This window comes from Canis lupus, chromosome 9, assembly GCF_011100685.1.
Source record: "Canis lupus familiaris isolate Mischka breed German Shepherd chromosome 9, alternate assembly UU_Cfam_GSD_1.0, whole genome shotgun sequence".
Lineage (NCBI taxonomy): Eukaryota > Metazoa > Chordata > Mammalia > Carnivora > Canidae > Canis > Canis lupus.
The window spans coordinates 34,020,911-34,040,852 of record NC_049230.1 but is presented as its reverse complement, the minus strand read 5'-3'; the positions used below and the strand labels follow the sequence as shown (position 1 = coordinate 34,040,852).

Sequence of the window (19,942 nt, the reverse complement as noted above, 5' to 3'; positions counted from 1 at the left end):
TGGGTGGCTCGGCAGTTAAGTGCCTGCCTTTGGCCCAGGGCGTGATCCTAGAGTCTCAGGATCGAGCCACAACGGGCTCCCTACATTGAGCCTGGTTCTCTCTCTGACTATGTCTCTGCTTCTGTGTATCTGTCATGAATAAATAAATAAAACCTTAAAAAAGGGGGGGGGGAATACTATGTGTACCTCCCACTCCATTTCCTAACCATGGCAATCAATAATTATTAAAAATGGTAGGTGATTACAAGTAGGTGAGAAGGAAATTAGTGGAAGGCACCAAGGAGCAAACTCAAAGCTAAGTGGCTTAAAAGTTGTACCTGATTCCATCTATTGTCAAAGATGTTGCAGAAATATTGGTGGATATGACACATTTTCTAATTCCAGGTGGAGGTGGCAAAAATATTCTTCTCTGTTGATCTAAAATACATGTAAAGAGCAAATGTTAATTTACAACATGCATTTATCAAATTCCACGTTTGAAAAACTTTCTTTTCATTAAAAGTTATGTTTCCTTCACCTCTTTAACTATCTTGAATTCAAAATAGCAAAATTTATCTTTGCTCACCTTTTACTGCTAACTTTTTTAGATCTATTAAACCACAGATTATTATTGCTAAAATAAACCCTATAACAAAATTTATATAGGTCTATGGCTCCCTTTGAGTATATTTAAAAACTGTGGCCCTCTTCTCCATTAAAAGGCACATATGTACACACATACACAAATTTCAAATAACTTCAGGGTGTTCAGGGACTCTCTGAAGCCCATCCAATGACTACACATTCAGGACCTCTCTCTACCTCAAAAACTGATTAGCTAAATGGTTTTTACTTTTTGGGATATTTTTCTAATGCCCACCTCTCTAAGCAAGTAACACAACAGTCATTTCCCCTACCCACACATTCTGAAGAGTGAACCCCAACAAGCAATGCTTATACTATAGTACCCTGTTGCTCCAGCCATAGTTTATGGCACTAAAGATAAACATCTCCCCAAAGTGGGAGCAATCTGATTCTCCTGAAATTTGGAGTAAGATCCAGGAGATGCTCTATTTGATTGGCTAGTCTCTTACAAAGAGGAAAAATGAACTTGTGAACCTAGGGAAGTGGTTAATGCACATGGAGGAAAGCCATGAAAGTTGACAGAGTATTTCTGAGTTCCTGGCTCTTCCCAGCACTTGAGAGGACTGGGTGTAAAATAAGTAGTAAGACAGATTTAGCCAGACTTGCTCTCTGCCAGGTTAAGCACAAAATAAGACAAGAGGGTTAAGAATGTTTGCAAGGAAATGATTACAGTATAGGTGAAAGAAAGTAAGTAAAGGCCCGATAAAGGACATGTGTCAATGCATTCTGAAAATTGTTGAATTACAAGCAGTAGAGTATTAGGCAAAAACAGAAAGTAATCATCAGAAAGATGTTTAAAACTGAGATCAGAAATGATGGTAATGACAAAGTCTAGGATGGAAAGCTTCTGGACGGGTGGCTCAAGTGGGACAAAGCAAAAGATCATTTAAGTTATAGAGATCAAGGAACTTCAAAGCAAGAGATTTGTTTGGACGGATCACAGTACTTCAATAATCTCCAAAAATTAGGAGTGATCATTTCATCAAGTACACAAGTCAATCTATTGGGGGTATAAAAAGAAATTAATAGCATTTTTATATGTTTCATAACTTTTTAAACTGTTATATATTTACTATTGTACATTAGAAGAGTAAGTATATATGTAAGAAGAAAAATAATTAAATGCCTGGATATATTTATTTTCCACAATTATGCCCATATTTGCTTACAAAATTCATCTTTTCTACATAAGCAATCTCAAATTGTTTTCTTTTCAGTCGCTGAGAAAATCTTAACAAAACCTGTTCCCAAATAAAATCTTAAAAAGATCCAAGTGTTCCCAGTATATATAACAGAACAAGCTTGAACTACTGTAAGGGAGAAAAAGAGTGGCACAGATGAGCATAGTGTTAAAAATCAGGGAACTAGGCCAATCATCTCATTTTATAGATGAGAAAACTAAATTCCGGAGAGGTCAATGACTTGCTAAGATTTACACACAGATGGACAAGTTTGAAACCAAGTTGAGTAATGCTGCTATTCTTCCACATTATTCAGAAATTAATTTCACAAGTAAAAAAGTGCTAGAAAGGCAGTTTATAAAAGATCTGTGGAGAAGCTTTAAGGTGAATACAAAAATAATTCCAAAAAGACCTATTTCTTTTACAGTTTTTTGGCAAAAAACTTAAGTGTTAAGAATTATTTTTCAAGTATTAGACTTAGGTAGCTCATTTCTTCCAAATGGTTCAAAAGAGTTTTATACTACTTTGTAGTTCACATTATGTTTATACATTATTTATGATCTACTTATTCTACCACAGTGTTGTTCCATGGAACAAGGACTTTCTTTTATTCAAGACATATCCCCACTACCTAGAACAATATCTAGACCACAGAAAGTGTCCAAGAGAGTTCAATGAATTGATAAATAAAAAATGCATTATATAAATAAGTTAAGACCCTTTCTACCTTTAAAATTCCACACTACCCTAAAATTTGCATACATTAAAAATGGCCTTTCTGAACATATTTATCTAGTCCATTTTTCAATCAACTCATTTCTAAAAATATCTAATTTTTTAAGTGTTCAGGTCAAACAAAATTTCCGTTTCATTTACCATTTTGTTCACTATAATCAACTGAAAAGTCTTGAAACTGCTGTTTTGACAAGACTCATGTTTATTTCATTTACATTTCACTCCCAGTTTAATACCATATTCCCCAAGTACAAACACATACCAGTTTTCCTTAAGTTTATTTATTTATTTTTTAGTGATCTCTACACCCAGTGTGAGGCTCAAACTCACAACCCTGAGATCAAGAGTCACATGCTCTTCTGACTGAGCCAGCCAGGAGCTCCAACACATACCAGTTTTATGTTTGTTTATAAAGATTTGGAAAAAAGTTAAATAAACATATCCTAAAGCACATTCTCACTCTTCAAGAAGGAAAGGGGAAACGGAATACTTTCATTAAGATGTAGTAAAGTCCTAGGATGTTATCAGTGAGGGGAGCAGGGGATTGGCTAACAGCTAAGAAAGATGTTCCAAAGTTTACAAAGAAATAAGGATATGAGATATTACTCATAATGAAGGGACACTCCTAGATATATACATATAGCATATTATATGTTAAGACTAACTGAAACTTCCTCACAAAATTTCTTGTCCTGGGAAGCCTAGGTGGCTCAGTGGTTGAGCATCTGCCTTTGGCTCCGGTCATGATCCGAGGGTCCTGGGATCAAGTGCCCCATTAGGCTCCACACAGGGAGCCTGCTTCTCCCTCTCTCTCAGTCTCTCTCTGCCGCTTTCTCGGTCTCTCATGAATAAATAAATAAAATCTTTAAAAAAAAGAATTGTTTTTTTTACCTTTAAAATCTTTAAAAATTTAAAAATCTTTAAAATTTAATTTTATTTTTTATTTAAATTTTTAATTTAATTTCTTGTCCTGGGATGCCTGGGTGACTCAGTGGTTGAGCATCTGCCTTTGGCTCAGGTCATGATCCCAGGGTCCTGGGATCGAATGCCCCATTAGGCTCCACACAGAGAGCCTGCTTCTCCCTCTCTATCTCTGCCTCTTTCTCGGTCTCTCATGAACAAATAAATAAAATCTTTTAAAAAAAGAATTGTTTTTTATCTTTAAAATCTTTAAAAATTTTTAAATCTTTAAAATTTAATTTTTTATTTAAATTTTTAATTTAATTAAATAAAATTTAATTAAATTTTTTATTTAGATTTTAAATTTTAATTTTAAAATCTTTAAAAAAAAGATTTTATTTATTTATTCATGAGAGACACACAGAGAGAGGCAAAGACACAGGCAGAGGGAGAAGCAGGCTCCCTGCAGGGAGCCTGATGTGGGACTGGATCCCAGGACTCCAGGATCATGCCCTGGGCCCAAGGCAGGCACTAAACCGCTGAGCCACCCAGGGACCCCCAAATAAAATCTTTTTTAAAAAATTTTCTTGTTCCAAGGTCCCCCATAAAGATTCCAAAGAACTATTTCTGAGAGAAGGAAAAAGAAAGAGAAGAAAAAAAAGAAGGTAACTTAAAGTAGTAAACAGAAACTGTTTCTTGGCGGGGGGGAAGATGACAGTTTTGAGAAGAAAGAGGTACAACACTGCTAAAACTGTACCCAGCTTCCCTCAAGAAGTTAGTTTTGGGTGAGTAAAAATGTCTTAAGAATTCTCACTAACACAACTGAAAATCAAATTCCTGACACAGAGAAAAGGCTTGAGATAATCAGTAAGTGCAATTAAAAAAATAACTAGAAGGAAGCTAAAAAACACAGAACACAGGCAATCCAACATAAGAATAACTGAAGTACAGAAACCAATAAATAGATAAAAACTATATTCAAAGATACAACGTGACAGTTTCTCTGAAATAAAGAATTGAGTATTCAGATCAAAAGAACATATATAAAAGTTCATCTTGGTTGTGGTGGTCATTGTACAGGTATGTACATTTGTCAAAACTCATTGAACTTGAAACGCTCATAGTTTGTTACATATAAATGATACCCCAATAAAGTTGATTTTTTAAAAAAGCACATCAAATTCCAGGAAATTCTGATATAAAACGCTCAACACCAAAAATTTCCTAATTAAAACCACTGAATTTTAAACATAAGAGAAATTTTCAGGCAATCAGACAGAAAAAGCAAATCACTTACTAGGAAGGGGGAAAAAAAAATCAGGCTGCCCTCAGACTTCCGAACTGTGGCAACATTATAAGTCAGAAGACAAGTGGACAATATCTACCAAGTTCTAAGGAAAAGAAAGTGTGACCCAAGAACATAAAATCCAGTCACAATATAGTTCAAGTATACAGGCAAAAGCCAGATATTCTCAAACATAAAAGAGTAATAACAAAAATAATACTCAAGAGCTCTTCTATTAAAAAAAAAAAGTGAACAAAACCCAGGAAACTGAAAATTAACCAAAAGTAACTTATTTTATCCTAAACATTTTATTTACTTGGCAGAGAGAGAGACAGAGAGAGAGAGAGAGAAAGAACATAAGCAGGGGGAGCAGCAGGCAAAGGGAGAGGGAGAAGCAAATTCCCTGCTGAGCAGAGCCCAAGGTGGGGCTTGATCCCAGGACCCTGGGATCATGACCTGAGCCTAAAGCAAACACTTAACTGACTGAGCCACATAGGCACCCTTAGCCAAAAGTAACTTCAGAATGGAAAAACCATGGTCAACAGGATTGATGATAAACACCTAAACAATGTAAAAATAACTAACAAAAATCAGAAGGGAAAGATACAGAAAAATCAAAGTATTTAAATCTTTATCTTCCAAGTCAGATGATCAGCAGATAAGATCTCCAATCTTCTAAAAAGAAGTGATTAACTTCAGCCTCTTAAAATTTTTCATCTTTTTAAACTTGAAAGCAACCTTTTTTTTTTTTAAAAGGAACATTTTATATCATATTCTCAAGTGGTAAAGAGTTACTTGACATTTAATAATTCCTTCAAGTATATTTACATAAAATTAAAAACGTTTTGGGACACCTGGGTGGCTCAGCAGTTAGGCAGTTGCCTTCGGCTCAGGTTGTGATCCCGGGATCCAGGATCAAGTCCCACACTGGGCTCCTGTGAAGAGCCTGCTTCTCCCTCTGCCTATGTCTCTGCCTCTCTGTGTCTCTCATGAATAAATAATCTTTAAAAAATAAAAAAAAATAAATAAAAACACTAAAAAAAATAAAAACTTTTTAAAAAAGCAAATAACAGTATAATCTCACTTTTAAAAAGTATTTCTATCAATCCACCTATTTGTTTGCTTATCCTTCTGCATGTACACACACACACACACACACACACACACGGTTATTTTTATATGAAGGAACTTGAAGTGATTACTTTCACCTTTGTAACTTTGGACACTGCTTGAATTCATTATAATGAAATTATATCATTTTTCTTTGAATAATTTTTCTTAAAGGAAAATTGGAGCAAAAATATGGAGACACTAAGAGTGTTAATTCTGCACAGTGGCAAATGGATTGTTTCTGTACTTTTCTATTCTTTAAAATTTTCTAAATTTTTAGAAATTTAGAAGGGCTAAAAGAGAAAGGACTTTAATGTTTTAAAGAGAAAAACATTAAAGAACATGTATAACAAAATGCCATTTTTCTTAGAAAAACTTAACAATAATATACACTTAAATATATAAAACAAGTTTAGAACAATATACCTCAGAATACTAGTAGTGATTATCACTTAACCATGTTGGTGAGATTTAATTATCTTACTTTTCTGACTTTATTTTACAACTACATACTCTACAACTATGTGCTCTTTACAACTATGTATGCTTTTAAGACAAAAGAAAATTTTTCCCACTTGGAGAGACTCCATGTAGAGTAAAAATTTTTATGCGAAGCTCACTAGCCTTATTTTCTCTCATCTTTAATCTTAACGTGTAAGGAAAGTATCACTGAAAATTCAAATTCTAGATACCTGCCGAATTGAGATGTCTTCATTTTGCAAGAAACCAAGCAAGCAAGCAAGCAAGCAAACTACTTTTGGATTAATACAAAAGTATTAATCTTTTAAAATACTATATACAATACAAGGTAAAGCTCCTTTCCTTTTCCTCATATATTCTGAAAACACAAGTACTATTTTTCACCCCCTACTGAATAACCAGTTATCAAATGCAGGTTTACCATGTGACCTCAGAAACATTACTTAGTCTCTATCCAAAAAAAAAAAGAGGCCTAATTATGCAAGAAAAATAAATATGGGTATGTGTGCATTTTTCTAGAGAAAGAAACCATGGCTTTCATGATCTTTTAAAAAGAATATGAGACTCCACCCTCTAAAAAGGCTAAGAAGCACTGAGTTTAGATAATTGCTTTCAGTGCTAAAATTGTCAAATTCCATGCAAATATTTTTTGCTTATGAAGTAACAGGTATATTTCAGTAAACCTGATGAACTGCAAAATCTTAAACAAAGGAGGGAAGACAGAAGAGCAAAAAGGTTTGAGGAAACAAGAATAAGGTCCTAGACACAGCTAGCACTTGATATAAGACTTCACAGAATGTCTAACAGAAAGTGAAAAATCTGGAACTCAGATTAAAAAATACTGCCTACACTATGAGCTTGAGAAAACTACCACAAAGGGTAGGGGTTAGGAGTTTAGCCCAGGGAGTAGGATCATATAATCTTGGCAGTAAAAGGGATACCAGAGCACCTCTTCACATTTGACAGTTGAAAATTTTTTATGTCAATTAGGTATCTTAAGATGTCCCTTTAAAACAGCCACCCTCATGGCTAACAGAAATAAAAGCAAATACAACATATTCACCTCATAATCTTCACTTATTTACTAAACCTAGATCTGAGTCATTTTTGATTCACCCTTCACAACAGGCTACAGGCAGGAAACCCTTCTTCCCTCTCCTCACTCCCAAGTACAAGTTTTCTATTCCTAAAAAATAATGGGAAATAAAGGAAATAACATATCCCCACCACCCAAAGTAGCAATAATAAAGAAAATAAGTGCTGTCTTGTATTAGCCAGGCTTAAAAAAAAAGCCTAAGATCCCAGGAACTTACCACTCCCAACTTCATTTCACCCATTACTCAGTACCTTATCAGCTCCATTTGAATGCCTCTTTGCATTGTTATAAATTGCTCCAGTAAATATTACTATGCTCATGATGGATCACCAGTATCTGGCCCTCATAGAGCCCTTGGAACCAGAAGGGAAACTAAAATAAACAAAGCCCTTCAGTAATGGCTCTACCAATACCCAGTTCTACATCTTTACCGTTCACATATATACACCAACACAGAAATCTCATACACTGGGAATTAAGGCTGAAAGCAGGCTGAAATCACACTGGAAAGATAATGAATGCCAAGTTATTAAGTCAGTATTTTAATTGTTGGTAATAAGAAATGGCTGAGATACCCAACAGGAAACTGACATGATCAGAGTTGTGCTTCTGAAAGATTATGCTTACCACTGCAGGTAGGATGGTAAGTTACATCAGGGAAAACAGGTTAGCAGGTTATGTTAACAACTCAGGAAAGGAAATTGAGGATCCCAACTCTAATGATGACAATGAAAAACGAAAATGAATGAATGAATGATCTGGACAGGACAAAACAAAAATAAAAACACCTGCAGGAGTTGTCACTTATTTGGTCTGAATGATCACAGATGATATGATGCACAGTCTAGAAAGCCTTGTGAGGAGATCCAGGAATTCTAGACTACAGGAGTGAGACTTAAATAGAGATAGTCATCCATACAGAAGTGATAGGGTGAGTCCTGGGAGTCAACCTCTCCAAAACAAAGAATTCCAAGGAAACAGCAAGCTAAGGATAAAACCTTAAAAAAGTAGTCACATTTAGAGAGGAACAAAGGCTGGGAAGGGTGAGAGGGTAACATACTTAGAGAAAGAGTGGTCAGGAGAACCAGGTAATTAAATATTATCCCAGAGGACAGCATTTCAAGGACACTTATCATCACAAAACCAAAATACAAACTATTGAAAAAAAAAAAAAAAACACATGAGATTTGAGAAAGAAGAGGTCATTAGCAACCTTTAATAATATAAAAACTGGGGTTTAGAACATTAAACAAGACTCAATAGCAGACTCAGCATGTTATTTTCAATGTGACAATAACAAAGGAAAGAATGAAATTATTTATATAGAAAAATATATTTATATTATTAATGGTTAATAACAAAGCAACTGTAATGAGTTTTGAATTACCTTAGCAGTTAACAAAGTAAATTATGAAGGAGCCACCAGATCAAATTCCAGAAAACAATGAGAACCTTAATTATCTAATAATGACTCTAAGAATTCCCTTAAAGATATAAAAACCTAAAAATAGATTTCAAAATAATAAGAGATTTCAAAAATAGCATGTTGTCTATATTTACCAAAACACATATTCCTAAACGTTTTTTGTTAATGTAAAATTAAGAACCTCTACTCAACAAAAATAAAAACACATATAAAACATAAAAACATTCAAATGCTTTTTACATTATATTAAATGCTAATCACCACCAAACTCTAATTTCCCTTTAGTTTTACATATCAAATTCCATAATCATTTTACTAAACATATTCTAAACCTAATTCAACAATATTTATTATGAACAAATATCCAAATACGAGTTTGCATTTGCTCTTTGAAATTACAAAAGAGGGGGCAGCCCCGGTGGCACAGCGGTTTAGCGCCGCCTGCAGCCCAGGGCGTGATCCTGGGGACTCCAGATCGAGTCCTGCGTGGGGCTTCCTGCATGGAGCCCGCTTCTCCCTCTGCCTCTGTCTCTCTCTCTCTCTGAATGAATTATAAATAAATAAATCTTAAAAAAAAAAATAGGGGATCCCTGGGTGGCACAGCGGTTTAGCGCCTGCCTTTGGCCCAGGGCGCGATCCTGGAGACCTGGGATCTAATCCCACGTCGGGCTCCCGGTGCATGGAACCTGCTTCTCCCTCTGCCTATGTCTCTGCCCCTCTCTCTCTCTCTCTCTCTCTCTCTCTCTGTGTGTGTGACTATCATAAATAAATTAAGAAATTAAAAATAAATAAATAAATAAAAGATAAAAAAAAATAAATTACAAAAGAGGGATGGCTGGGTGGCTCAGTGGTTGAGCGCCTGCCTTTGGCCCGGGGCGTGATCCTGGGGTCTCAGGATCGAGTCCTATATTCGGGCTCCCTGCACGGAGCCTGCTTCTCTCTCTCTGCCTATGTCTCTGCCTCTGTGTCTCTTGTGAGTAAATAAATAAAATCTTTAAAAAAAAAATGAAATCACAAAAGAACACCATCATTCTTGAAAAGTAGACTAATGTGTGCTACTTCAAAAGAAAACAAACACAGTGTTTAGTCACAGATGTACCTGGATGTATATAATTTCTAGAAATTCTTTGGCAATGCTAAATTAGTTTTAACTTACGGCACTACTATCAAGATATTATACTCCTAATTTCAAGAAATTACCAATAATATGTTTGTTCTGCTGGGAGAGGACACAGCCCACTCTTAAACAATACCAAGACAGGATGTCCAAGGCTCCTAAAAAAGTGAATATGGAAAGACTGGAAAAAAAAAAAAATAACTTCTCTCAAGGAATGCTGGTTCCCTTAAAGTTCTATTTCATGATCTGGGTATTGGTTACAAAAATGAGTTGTTTATAAAATTAACTGGCTGAACACTTAGGATCTGTACACTATTTGTACATGTGATTATCAATTAAAAAAAATTAGTCAAATTTTCTATTCTAGTGAGGAATTACCTGTTGTCATAGATCCATAACATGGCAATATTAACAAACCATCCAGAGTTGTATCTTGAACATCATAATCATAATCAACAGACTCTGCCATCTGAAAAAGTAACTCACAACTTTTTTCAATTTCAAACTGACCTGAAATGACGGAGGGAAAGTAACATCAGCAATTGAACAGCAAAATTAATTTAAGAATGAAAAAAAAGCATTCTAGATTAAAATTATTATTTTTGCATACTAGTTATTTTCAATTGCATTTTATCTAAAAAAGATGAACACATAATTGTAACAAATCTCAACAATATGGGGGATCCCTGGGTGGCTCAGCGCTTTAGTGCCTGCCTTTGGCCCAGGGCACGATCCTGGAGTCCCGGGATCGAGGCCCGCGTCGGGCTCTTGGCATGGCATGGAGCCTGCTTCTCCCTCTTCCTGTGTCTCTGCCTCTCTCTCTATGTCTATCATGAATAAATGAATAAAATCTTTAAAAAAAAAATCTCAACAATAAAATTAATAGAACACTACTTTCCAAGGAATTTAAACATCTATAGAAATAAAAATGTTTATAATCTTCAAGCCTTTCTCTCATTTTGCTAATACATTATCTGAGGAAGACTCAGTAAAGCTAATCATAAATATAGGAGAATCTAGTCCAGGAGATACTGCATTTAGGTGTATTTCAAAATACTTAAGTAACCTGAAAAAGGCAGAGATTGCTACAATGTCTCACTTCTGACATCTGTACAAGCAGAGTAGGAGGTGAACCATGAAATGACTCATTTCTGTTAGTGGGATGCTGCTAATTGAAGAATCACACCAGTTTAGGATTTAACTAATCTATTTTTGACTTCCAAAAAAGGCTTGTCTATGAGACATGGATTCAACACCTTATGTACTGCTTTCACACAGTACCATCCCACCACTCAAAAAAAGGAACTAGTAGGATGTCTTTTGACATAAAGGAATTAATCATTCAGACCCAGGACCATTTAGTGTTAGAATAGCTCTACAGAAGATAGACTAATAAAAAAATTAATAGTTTACCATTTAATATCTTTTTACTAAAAGGTCAGTGTGTTTTATATATGTTTTACTAATGAGACTGGCAGTTTTTACAGCAGTATAGAATTATCTTATATATCTTATATAAGATAGAATATCTCAAACTATTCAGATAATCATACAAAGCTAAGGCAATATGAATTAAAGCCCAGATTTCCCAACAAAGGTAACACTCTATTTTGGTGCCACATTGCATTCATAAATAGTAACATTTAAACCTGATACTGAATTCTCACCAGTTAGAAAAACCAAGATGTCTCCAGCCATTTCATTCAAATGGATATCCATGGTCACTTTCACAATCTAAAGCAAGAAACAAGCATAATACATTGATGGAAATGCAGTCCGCCACTCCCAACCACCTCCCCTTATTCCACAGAAAAATGAAATTTGAGTGTCAAAAGTTCTAGAACCGGGCAACCAGGTGGCTCAGTATGTTAAGAGTCTGCCTTTGGCTCAGGTCATGATCCCAGCTCCTGGGATCAAGCCCTCTGTCAGGCTCCTTGCTCAGTAGAGAGCCTGCTGCTCCCTCTGTTTGTGCTTGTAATCTCTCTCTCAAATAAATAAATTTTTAAAATCTTTTATTTTTAAAGATTTTATTTATTTATTCATGAGAAACACAGAGACACAGGCAGAGAGAGAAGCAGGTTCCTGGCGAGGAGCCAGATAATGGGACTTGACTCTGGACCCAGGATCATGCCCTGAGCCAAAGGCAGATGCTCAACTGCTGAGCCACCCAGGCATCCCAAATTTTAAAAATCTTAAAAAAAAAAAAGTTCTAGGACCTATAAGGGCTACTATTAAAATAAAAGGGAAAAAAGGACTTACTGAACTACTCAATTAGAATCACAAATATAAAAAAAGACATAAAAAGGATGCCAAATAATACCGCTTGAATATATGCAGTATTTTCTCTGTCTCGTGGGCCAATCAAATTGCAGAATTTTTCTCTGACTGGATAAAGCCTTCCAGGTATATCAAATATTGGACAATTTCCAAAGAATGCTGAGAGCTTGGCTAATTCCATAGTTGCTGACATCACCACGACCTTCAAATGTTCCTTCCTATTAGGAGACTTCTCTTGAAATAACTTCTTCAATAAACCAAATAAGATGTCCTAGAAAAAGAAGTAAATTTCTAGTAAGTCAAAAGTATACCTAACAACCAACTTATTTGAAATATTTTGCTTTCCTAACCAAAGAATTCCTATTTCAATACATTAAAATGTAAGTAAGACCAGGCAATTCTCAACAGGGTAAAAGCTACCCCAGATAAGTCAACTAACAAACAACCAGTATATTAAAATACTCACTGTAGTTAGAGTTCTCTCATGGGCTTCATCTAAAATGATGACACTGAACTTGGTAAGATTTGGATCTCCCAGAATATGTTTCAGTAAACATCCATCAGTCATATATTTGATTGCAGTTTCCTAATGTTCAAACAGCAGAGTATATCAACTTATATAGAGAGAGAGTGTTACAGAAATTCACCCCTGCTTCATAGACTAAATTCCCCCCAAGTGTACAGACATTAAATGATCCAACTAATCTGACTAAATAAAAAAGTACATAAAATCTTCTAATAACAAGAATAGTACATTGTAGAATTTGTCATCTATACAGGGACAGAGATAAGGAACTAAGGTGAATGTTCTGGGATAAAGCAACAAAAGGGACTAATCAATAAGGAGATATAAAGTAGTCAGGGAAAGTGGTAAGATAATGCAATAGCTTCTTCCTGTGAGCAAGTTGTGAGAAACACAATGAAATGGGATCCATCTCCCTGTCTCAGCCAGTTTTAAAGGACTCAGGAGAAAAGGTAGAAGAAATGGTCAGGTGCAATTTCCTCTCACTCTCTTCCTTCCTGATGCTTTGCTTATCTTAAAAAGTGTCAGCCAATTAGCATTAAAACAAGGTGAGAATAAGGCCCAAAGGCTAGAAGTTAACAACAGTATATACATAAAACAGAGGAAGAAAAAAGAAAGAAAATTCCCTAGCAGTAACACTAGGAATGCAAATATAGCATTTTGGGGAGTCACTGTGTGCCTTAATTGATGGCCATTCCTATTAGGGACTGTATTTAAATAGGGATTGTTTTGTATCTTGTACACTAACTATAACCATTAACTATTAAAAAGAAAACAATTTTAAACTTGTGTCATGAATACAGATGATACTTGCTTATAACACAGATGATACTTGCTTACTGACTTTGCTAAGTTATCTGTTTTCCACTGACTTCAGGAATACAAATATATAATATGGATGAACCTTGAAAACATTATACTAAATGAAACAATCTAGACACAGAGGAAAATATTGTAAGATTCAACTTATATGAGGTACTTAGAAAAGGCAAATTTGTAAAGACAGAAAGTAGAATAGAAGTTATCACAGGCTGGAATGGGGGAGTCAATGTTTAGTAAATACAGTTTCTGTTTGAGATGATGAAAACGTTCTGAAAATAGATAGTGGTGATGGATACACAAACTGAATATATTTTACACCAATGAAATGTAACACCTAAAAATGGTTAAAATAGTTACCATTTAGTACAATAAAAAATTGTTTTAGTACAATAAAATATTGTTCTAAAGAATACAAATGTAAGTTTCAGATAAAAAAAACTTAAAATAAGAGAATCCTTAAAAAATATATACCTAACTGTCCCTTATAAAATTAATTGAGAAGGGAGAAAATAGTAAAACTACTAGACACTTAAGAGCTAAATCATTTAACAAAGGGCATCAAAAATTACTTCTAATATGAGTCCTTATTTCTTTAAAATATAAATGCAGATTTGAAGTTAAATCTTTCATAACTTTCTCCAATCTTTCTGTAAGTTTACAGAACTTAAATTGCAATAAAACTTTTGTACCTTAGAGCTGCAATCATCGAAACGAACTTGGTACCCTACTTTGGATCCCAAAGCACATTTCATTTCTTCAGCAACCCTCTGAGCAACTGATATAGCAGCTACTTTTCGTGGTTGAGTCACACCAATCATACCATGTTGTGAAAACCCTATCAAAACCAAAGGTAAAAAACACAAAATTGTTAGTAATTGCTTCCATTTAGAGCTAAACTGTTTCTGACCAATCAACACAAACTGTTTAAAGGTTTCCAAAAGAAAACTCTGCAAATTAAAAACACACTGTTTTAAAGATTTATTTTTGCCACAGAAGTTTAAATATATCACCTTTCTTAGATTCTTTTTTTATTTTTTTTTTTTTTACCATTTTAGTATCTCTGAAAGATGTATCTTACAACTTATGGTATTTCTTTATTAATAGGATGTAAAATAGTGGTATGTCTTAGTAAATGGCACATTAGATTTGATGCATCAGAGTAAGTCCGTATCAGCTAAGAAATTTTTATTTTTTATATAATATCCAACATAATTTTGCTCTGCACCAACCTTATGATAGGAAAGTTTTATCATATCGAAGGAAAAGACACTTTAAGGGCAATTTGTTAGCTGGCTTGGTGTTACAGAGTCAGGGAATAAATATTTACCTGATAATACTCTGGAGAAAGAACCAAGAAATATTAATGTCACCAACAGATATCACTATATTTCTGAAAAGTATTTCAATACCTAATGGTTAATAGTCTACTGCAAGACAATTTCATTCTATAGCAGAGAATCAATATCTATCTATAACTGTATTTGAGATTATGGTATTGAAAGTAGAAAAATCGTCATCTGAATTAATTCCTGAATATGAAATAAGACCGTATAAAAGCAGGGAGGATATAGGGAGGTTGTGCCAATAGAAGAATTGGGATTGTAGAGCAAATGGTGGTTATTTGTGCAATACAGAAGTCTTATTAGTTTTTTAAAGGACATATTTTTAAATTCTCCCAATATTATCCCAGAATAAAATTACCTGCTTCATACAGATATTTTGGGAGTTGAGTTGTTTTACCACTTCCTGTATTTCCAGTAACAATAAGGAATGAATTGTCCCTCACAGCTTGAATAAGCTTTTTTCTTTGTTTTTGAATAGGAAAAGTTGGAGTAGTTCCTCCCTCCTGTGATGTGCATCCTTTCTCTTCTGTAATAACAGAAAAACAATTGCACAATTAAAAGGACTGTAAAGGTACATTTGACTCAATTTCCCACAACTGAATAAAGACAACAGAATCTTAGGGCTGGAAGGGATCAATCCATGACTTCTCAGGTAAATCATCTATGTCCAATTTGTATGTGATGGTTTACAAGCCCAGAACAACTTTTTAGTAAAATCTAACAACATGAGCATTTGCTAATGCATGACTCAGAGTACTTGCCAAAGTAAGCCTAGCATAAGCCAATGTATACGCAAGCACACCTATATAGAAGTGCAAAACCCCAATTTTATTAAACAATAGACCAAAACCTAGAACACTGCAGGAAACTCTCAGCTGAATTTAAAAGAGCCACCTGTGTTTGCTTCTGATTCATGGTTCAAGTTAGGTCCCTGTTCAGAGTGACTGATATCCCAGAAGGCCAAGTGGTGGGTAACCATGGAAACTGGCTCCTGGAAACTGGCTCCCTTCATACCATACCCAAAGGCAGGCTGGCGGCCCGACGAGTGGTGGGGGTTGGGGGGGGAGAATAGATGGGTAGAGAACAAAGGCTTTATGAGCCTCTTTACGAGGAGAACGCGTCCAGGCGTTGGGGTTCACTTTTTTGTCCCCCAACAAGGTTTTCACCCAACTTGGATCTGGGACCGCCCCCCTCTAGAGCAAAGTGCTCATTGGACGCAAAGTTCGCCTCCGGCTTGGAGGGCGAAGAGAACGATGCGGTCTCCTCTCCAACTTTTCTTTGCCCGGCAAAGGCGGACTTTTATCCCCCCCAAACCCCCCCTGCCGAAACTCCCGCTGGCCTCCGCTGCGTCCCGCGGACCGCACCTCTATCAGCGATGGAAACAGCCGAAGGCCGCTCTTCCTGAAGGTCTATTGACCGCTCGCCCTCCTCCTGCCGCCTTGGCGCCCTGCCCGCGACGGCGGGAAACCGGGACATAGACCTGGCCCGGAGCGGAGGTGAGCACGTCCACCGATCTGGGGAGATGGGAGGGGAAAAGAGGAGACGCGCCCTGATGACGTCAAGGTGTTTACTTCCGCGCGTGCGACTAGGAACTAGGGGAGGGAGAGCTGTTAGGTGACGTGGCGCGCCGCCGCCGGAAAGCTTTCCCCACCCACGCGACCCGGCGAGGCCACCGGCGGATGGCCCAGACCCGAGGGTTTCCCGCCACATGCGGGTGTGCGCTGCGCGTAGGGCGTTGATGCCATCCCCCAGGTCCGGAAGGACCCCTTGCTACTTGTGCGCAGAAGAGCCCAGTGACACCGCCTTTTCTAAGCTACTGTGGGCACTGTAACCCTGTTCTGCCTTCGCACACCTAACATGATGTGACCCTTTGCCAGAAGCTGGAGCCTTCCTAGAGTGCGTCATTCCGCAACACATTCTCACCTTGCTCCTGATCTGTTCATTTCAGAACTACTGGGTTTCAGAGCTGAACTTTTAGTTCTGTCGTGTCCAAAGCTTACGTCCCCCACGTTGTTCATTTCTTTCACAGGACCCTACATTTCAATTTGTTTTATTCCCCTTTCCCCCTACTAGACACGAGAGCAAGAACTTCAGAAAACCACGGTACCCTCAGCTCAGCAAACTGATTCAAAATGGGCCATCAATACTTGTTGAGTTTTCTGGATGGTGAATAAATTATTGGTCTTCAGAGAAATTAAGTTCACTTAATGGATATGGATTCCTTGGAAGTCGCACTATCAGAAAAAAATTAAACAAATATGCAACTATCAGAAGCTGGGCAACTTTTTCAGAAGAGGTATTTTGGTGGGCAGATCTTACTGGTATAGAACCTTCCAATTTTGTAGTGTCAATTGTAACAAAATCAATACTAGATGAAGATTGTTTCTTGAGCTTTTCAAACATTCCTATTACTAGAGTTAACCGATACTTAGTGCCAAAGAAGACAACTCAAACTGCCCCTTCATGGTGAACTAAAGGCCAGACTGCTCCTATCTGATCAGGCCTCAAAAGATATCATTGGACTCCAAGATTTCTCTGTGCTCATTAAAAATGTACCAACTGCTTTTACAGGGGACTGATTAACAACTCCTAAAATGCAAATTTTTGGATTTTGAATGATACCAAATGAAATGCAGCTAACAGCTTGGTATCCAAAGCCTGGGTACTACAGGAAAAACCTGGCAATAGAAGTACCTCTCAGATTTCTCTTATCCATTCAAGAATTCTCTCAACCTTCTAGATTCTGTTAGAAATTCAAAATATTACAAATCAGAAAAACAAACCAAGAAAAGAAAAATACATTTGTAGTACAGGCAAGGTATTGGTGAGTACAGGGCAAGGTATTTTAGTATATGGCACCTCTATCAAAGTCACATCATAAGAAAATGAACAGAATCATTTCAGACCAAGAATAGTTAACATTTTTGAGGCACTTAATATTCAAATATTTAATGTGAATTTTTCATTTATTCCTCACAAAATATCAGAGAGATAGATTATTATATCTAATTTTCACATGAGAGAGTCAAGGCTCACATACTTGCCCAAGATAACAAAACAAAGAGGCAATAGGACCAGGATTTGCCATATTAATAACCACTATACTGTAATGAGAGATGGAATTATCTAAATCTTGGTGCCTAATATGTTTTCTTTCAATGTTTGCAAGTCAGCTATTGTAAAATGACTTCATTCTTGATAGAGAATCACCTCATGAGAGTATCCAGAAAAAAACCCTCAAACCAAGAATGAAGAAAAGTAAAAGTGAAAAACTCAAATGTTGTTTAATGTTAATTTTAAAACCAAGGACATTTAAAACACGTTACCATTAATAGCCACATGCCCCAAGCTACTCCAAATTAAAAGATCAACAATTATTTCCTGCCCAGTAAGTTTGCAGATTACAATGGCAAACAAGATACAAATAGACAGTAAAAATAGAAAACACATGGGTTGAATCTAAGAAGAAATTTTAGTGTTGCAAACAACATTGAATCTATTTCCTGTTATCTATGGGTCACAAGAAAAACCTGAAAGAAGTGATATTTAAAGAAGTGTGAGAAGTATAAACTGCACTGTGCTATTTTATAGGTAGTCTTTCAAAATGTTCTTGAATCCAAGCAATTTGCCTCTGAACATCCAAAAGAAAGGAAGGAGGCTCAATATTAGAGATTTATAAAAATGGAATAGAATTTTAAAATCATCTTCAGGAAAGAAAGGAGAGTATAGAATCAGTGTTACAACTTAAGAGAAATAACTGGAGCATAAGAAAAATTATCAAAGATATTAATTAACAAAATCCAGAAAGTTACAACCCTAGGCAGGGGATGATACGTAAAAAGCTAATCATAACAAGAAGTCACAGCAAGAGAGTGAGTGGTGGTGTCAAAGTACAGGCATATTTTCTAATTCATGAATTTGACCAAAACAATAGTTGTCTTGATAAAGAGAGGCAGAGAGAAAGCAGATTGTAAGTGAGTGAGAAGGGAATTAGAGACCAAATTGAAAATGTACATAATGCATTTGGAGATGTTTGATTAGAATCAACTAAAGGAAATGAAAGAAAAGAACAGCCAGAACGAGATGCCACTGCTACAGCGTATATATGATGATTTTAAAGAATGATGATGAAATCATTGAGGTACAATTAGAAGGTATGTTTAGGAAAGTGGAAACACAGAGATACTGATGAAGGGGGGAAAAGTGAGTTCATATTTTGAGAAAGGATCAGGGTTGGAAGAAGCAGAACAAACTTTTAGTGAAGGTAGTATTATAAATCTGCATTTGTGGCAGCTTTGAATACCAAAATATGAATCTGATTGTTTCTCTGTATTTTCCTTCCCTATTTCTATCTTACTTGTAAACCAAGGACCTTTCTTCTTCTCCAGCCCTCAATAGAGTAGAAACAAAGATCCAAGGACACTGCTGACCTAAGGACCAAGACCAGAATGTCCTCTGCATGAAGAACTGGTTATTTTTTCTTCACAAGACTGATAAGACTGGACCTAGGGAGAGGGAAGAGAGAATGAAGAATGTAATGAGAAAAGAGGAACAATAGAAGGAATAGAGCCCTCAAAGTGGGCAAGGGAAAAAGGCTTGAAAGTTCTAATGGGAGGAATTCAAGAAGATGAACCATCCTCAAAGGTGGAACCCTCCTTTAAAAATAAATCGGGGATCCCTGGGTGGCTCAGCGGTTTGGCGCCTGCCTTTGGCCCAGGGCGTGATCCTGGAGTCCCGGGATCAGGTCCCGCATCGGGCTCCCGGTGCATGGAGCCTGCTTCTCCCTCTGCCTGTGTCTCTGCCTCTCTCTCTCTCTCTCTCTGTGTCTATCATAAATAAATAAATAAATAAATAAATAAATAAATAAATAAATAAATAAATCTTTTTAAAAAATAAAAATAAATCAAGGTGAGGGGTGCCTAGGCTCAGTCGGTTAAGGTCTGCCTTCAGCTCCACTCATGATTCCTGGATCCTGGGATGGCCTCAAGTCAGGCTCCCTACTGGGTGGGGAACCTGCTCTCCC

The 19,942-nt window shown here is 36.3% G+C and overlaps 1 protein-coding gene and 1 long non-coding RNA gene across 3 annotated transcripts in view; one reads left to right on the top strand and one right to left on the bottom strand.

Moving 5' to 3' along the window:
• Window positions 1-16,468, bottom strand: part of DHX40 (DEAH-box helicase 40) — a 47,725-nt gene extending 31,257 nt beyond the window's left edge. Inside the window, exons 1-8 of the mRNA XM_038547955.1 lie at window positions 16,284-16,468; window positions 15,278-15,445; window positions 14,266-14,411; window positions 12,698-12,817; window positions 12,275-12,502; window positions 11,622-11,688; window positions 10,333-10,464; window positions 318-417 (exon numbers count right to left, since the gene is read on the bottom strand). Coding sequence (XP_038403883.1) covers window positions 318-417; window positions 10,333-10,464; window positions 11,622-11,688; window positions 12,275-12,502; window positions 12,698-12,817; window positions 14,266-14,411; window positions 15,278-15,445; window positions 16,284-16,395 — 1,073 coding nt within the window. The 5' untranslated portion in view covers window positions 16,396-16,468. The remainder of the gene's footprint in view (window positions 1-317; window positions 418-10,332; window positions 10,465-11,621; window positions 11,689-12,274; window positions 12,503-12,697; window positions 12,818-14,265; window positions 14,412-15,277; window positions 15,446-16,283) is intronic.
• LOC111097412 lies at window positions 15,893-19,683 on the top strand. 2 transcript variants are annotated; one of them, XR_005364610.1, is made up of 3 exons: window positions 15,893-16,415; window positions 16,993-17,215; window positions 19,308-19,683. It is a non-coding gene; the product is annotated as an uncharacterized LOC111097412 (long non-coding RNA). The 2 variants fall into 2 exon arrangements; XR_005364611.1 differs by having other exon boundaries at window positions 19,289-19,683.
• The last annotated feature ends 259 nt before the right edge of the window (window positions 19,684-19,942 follow it).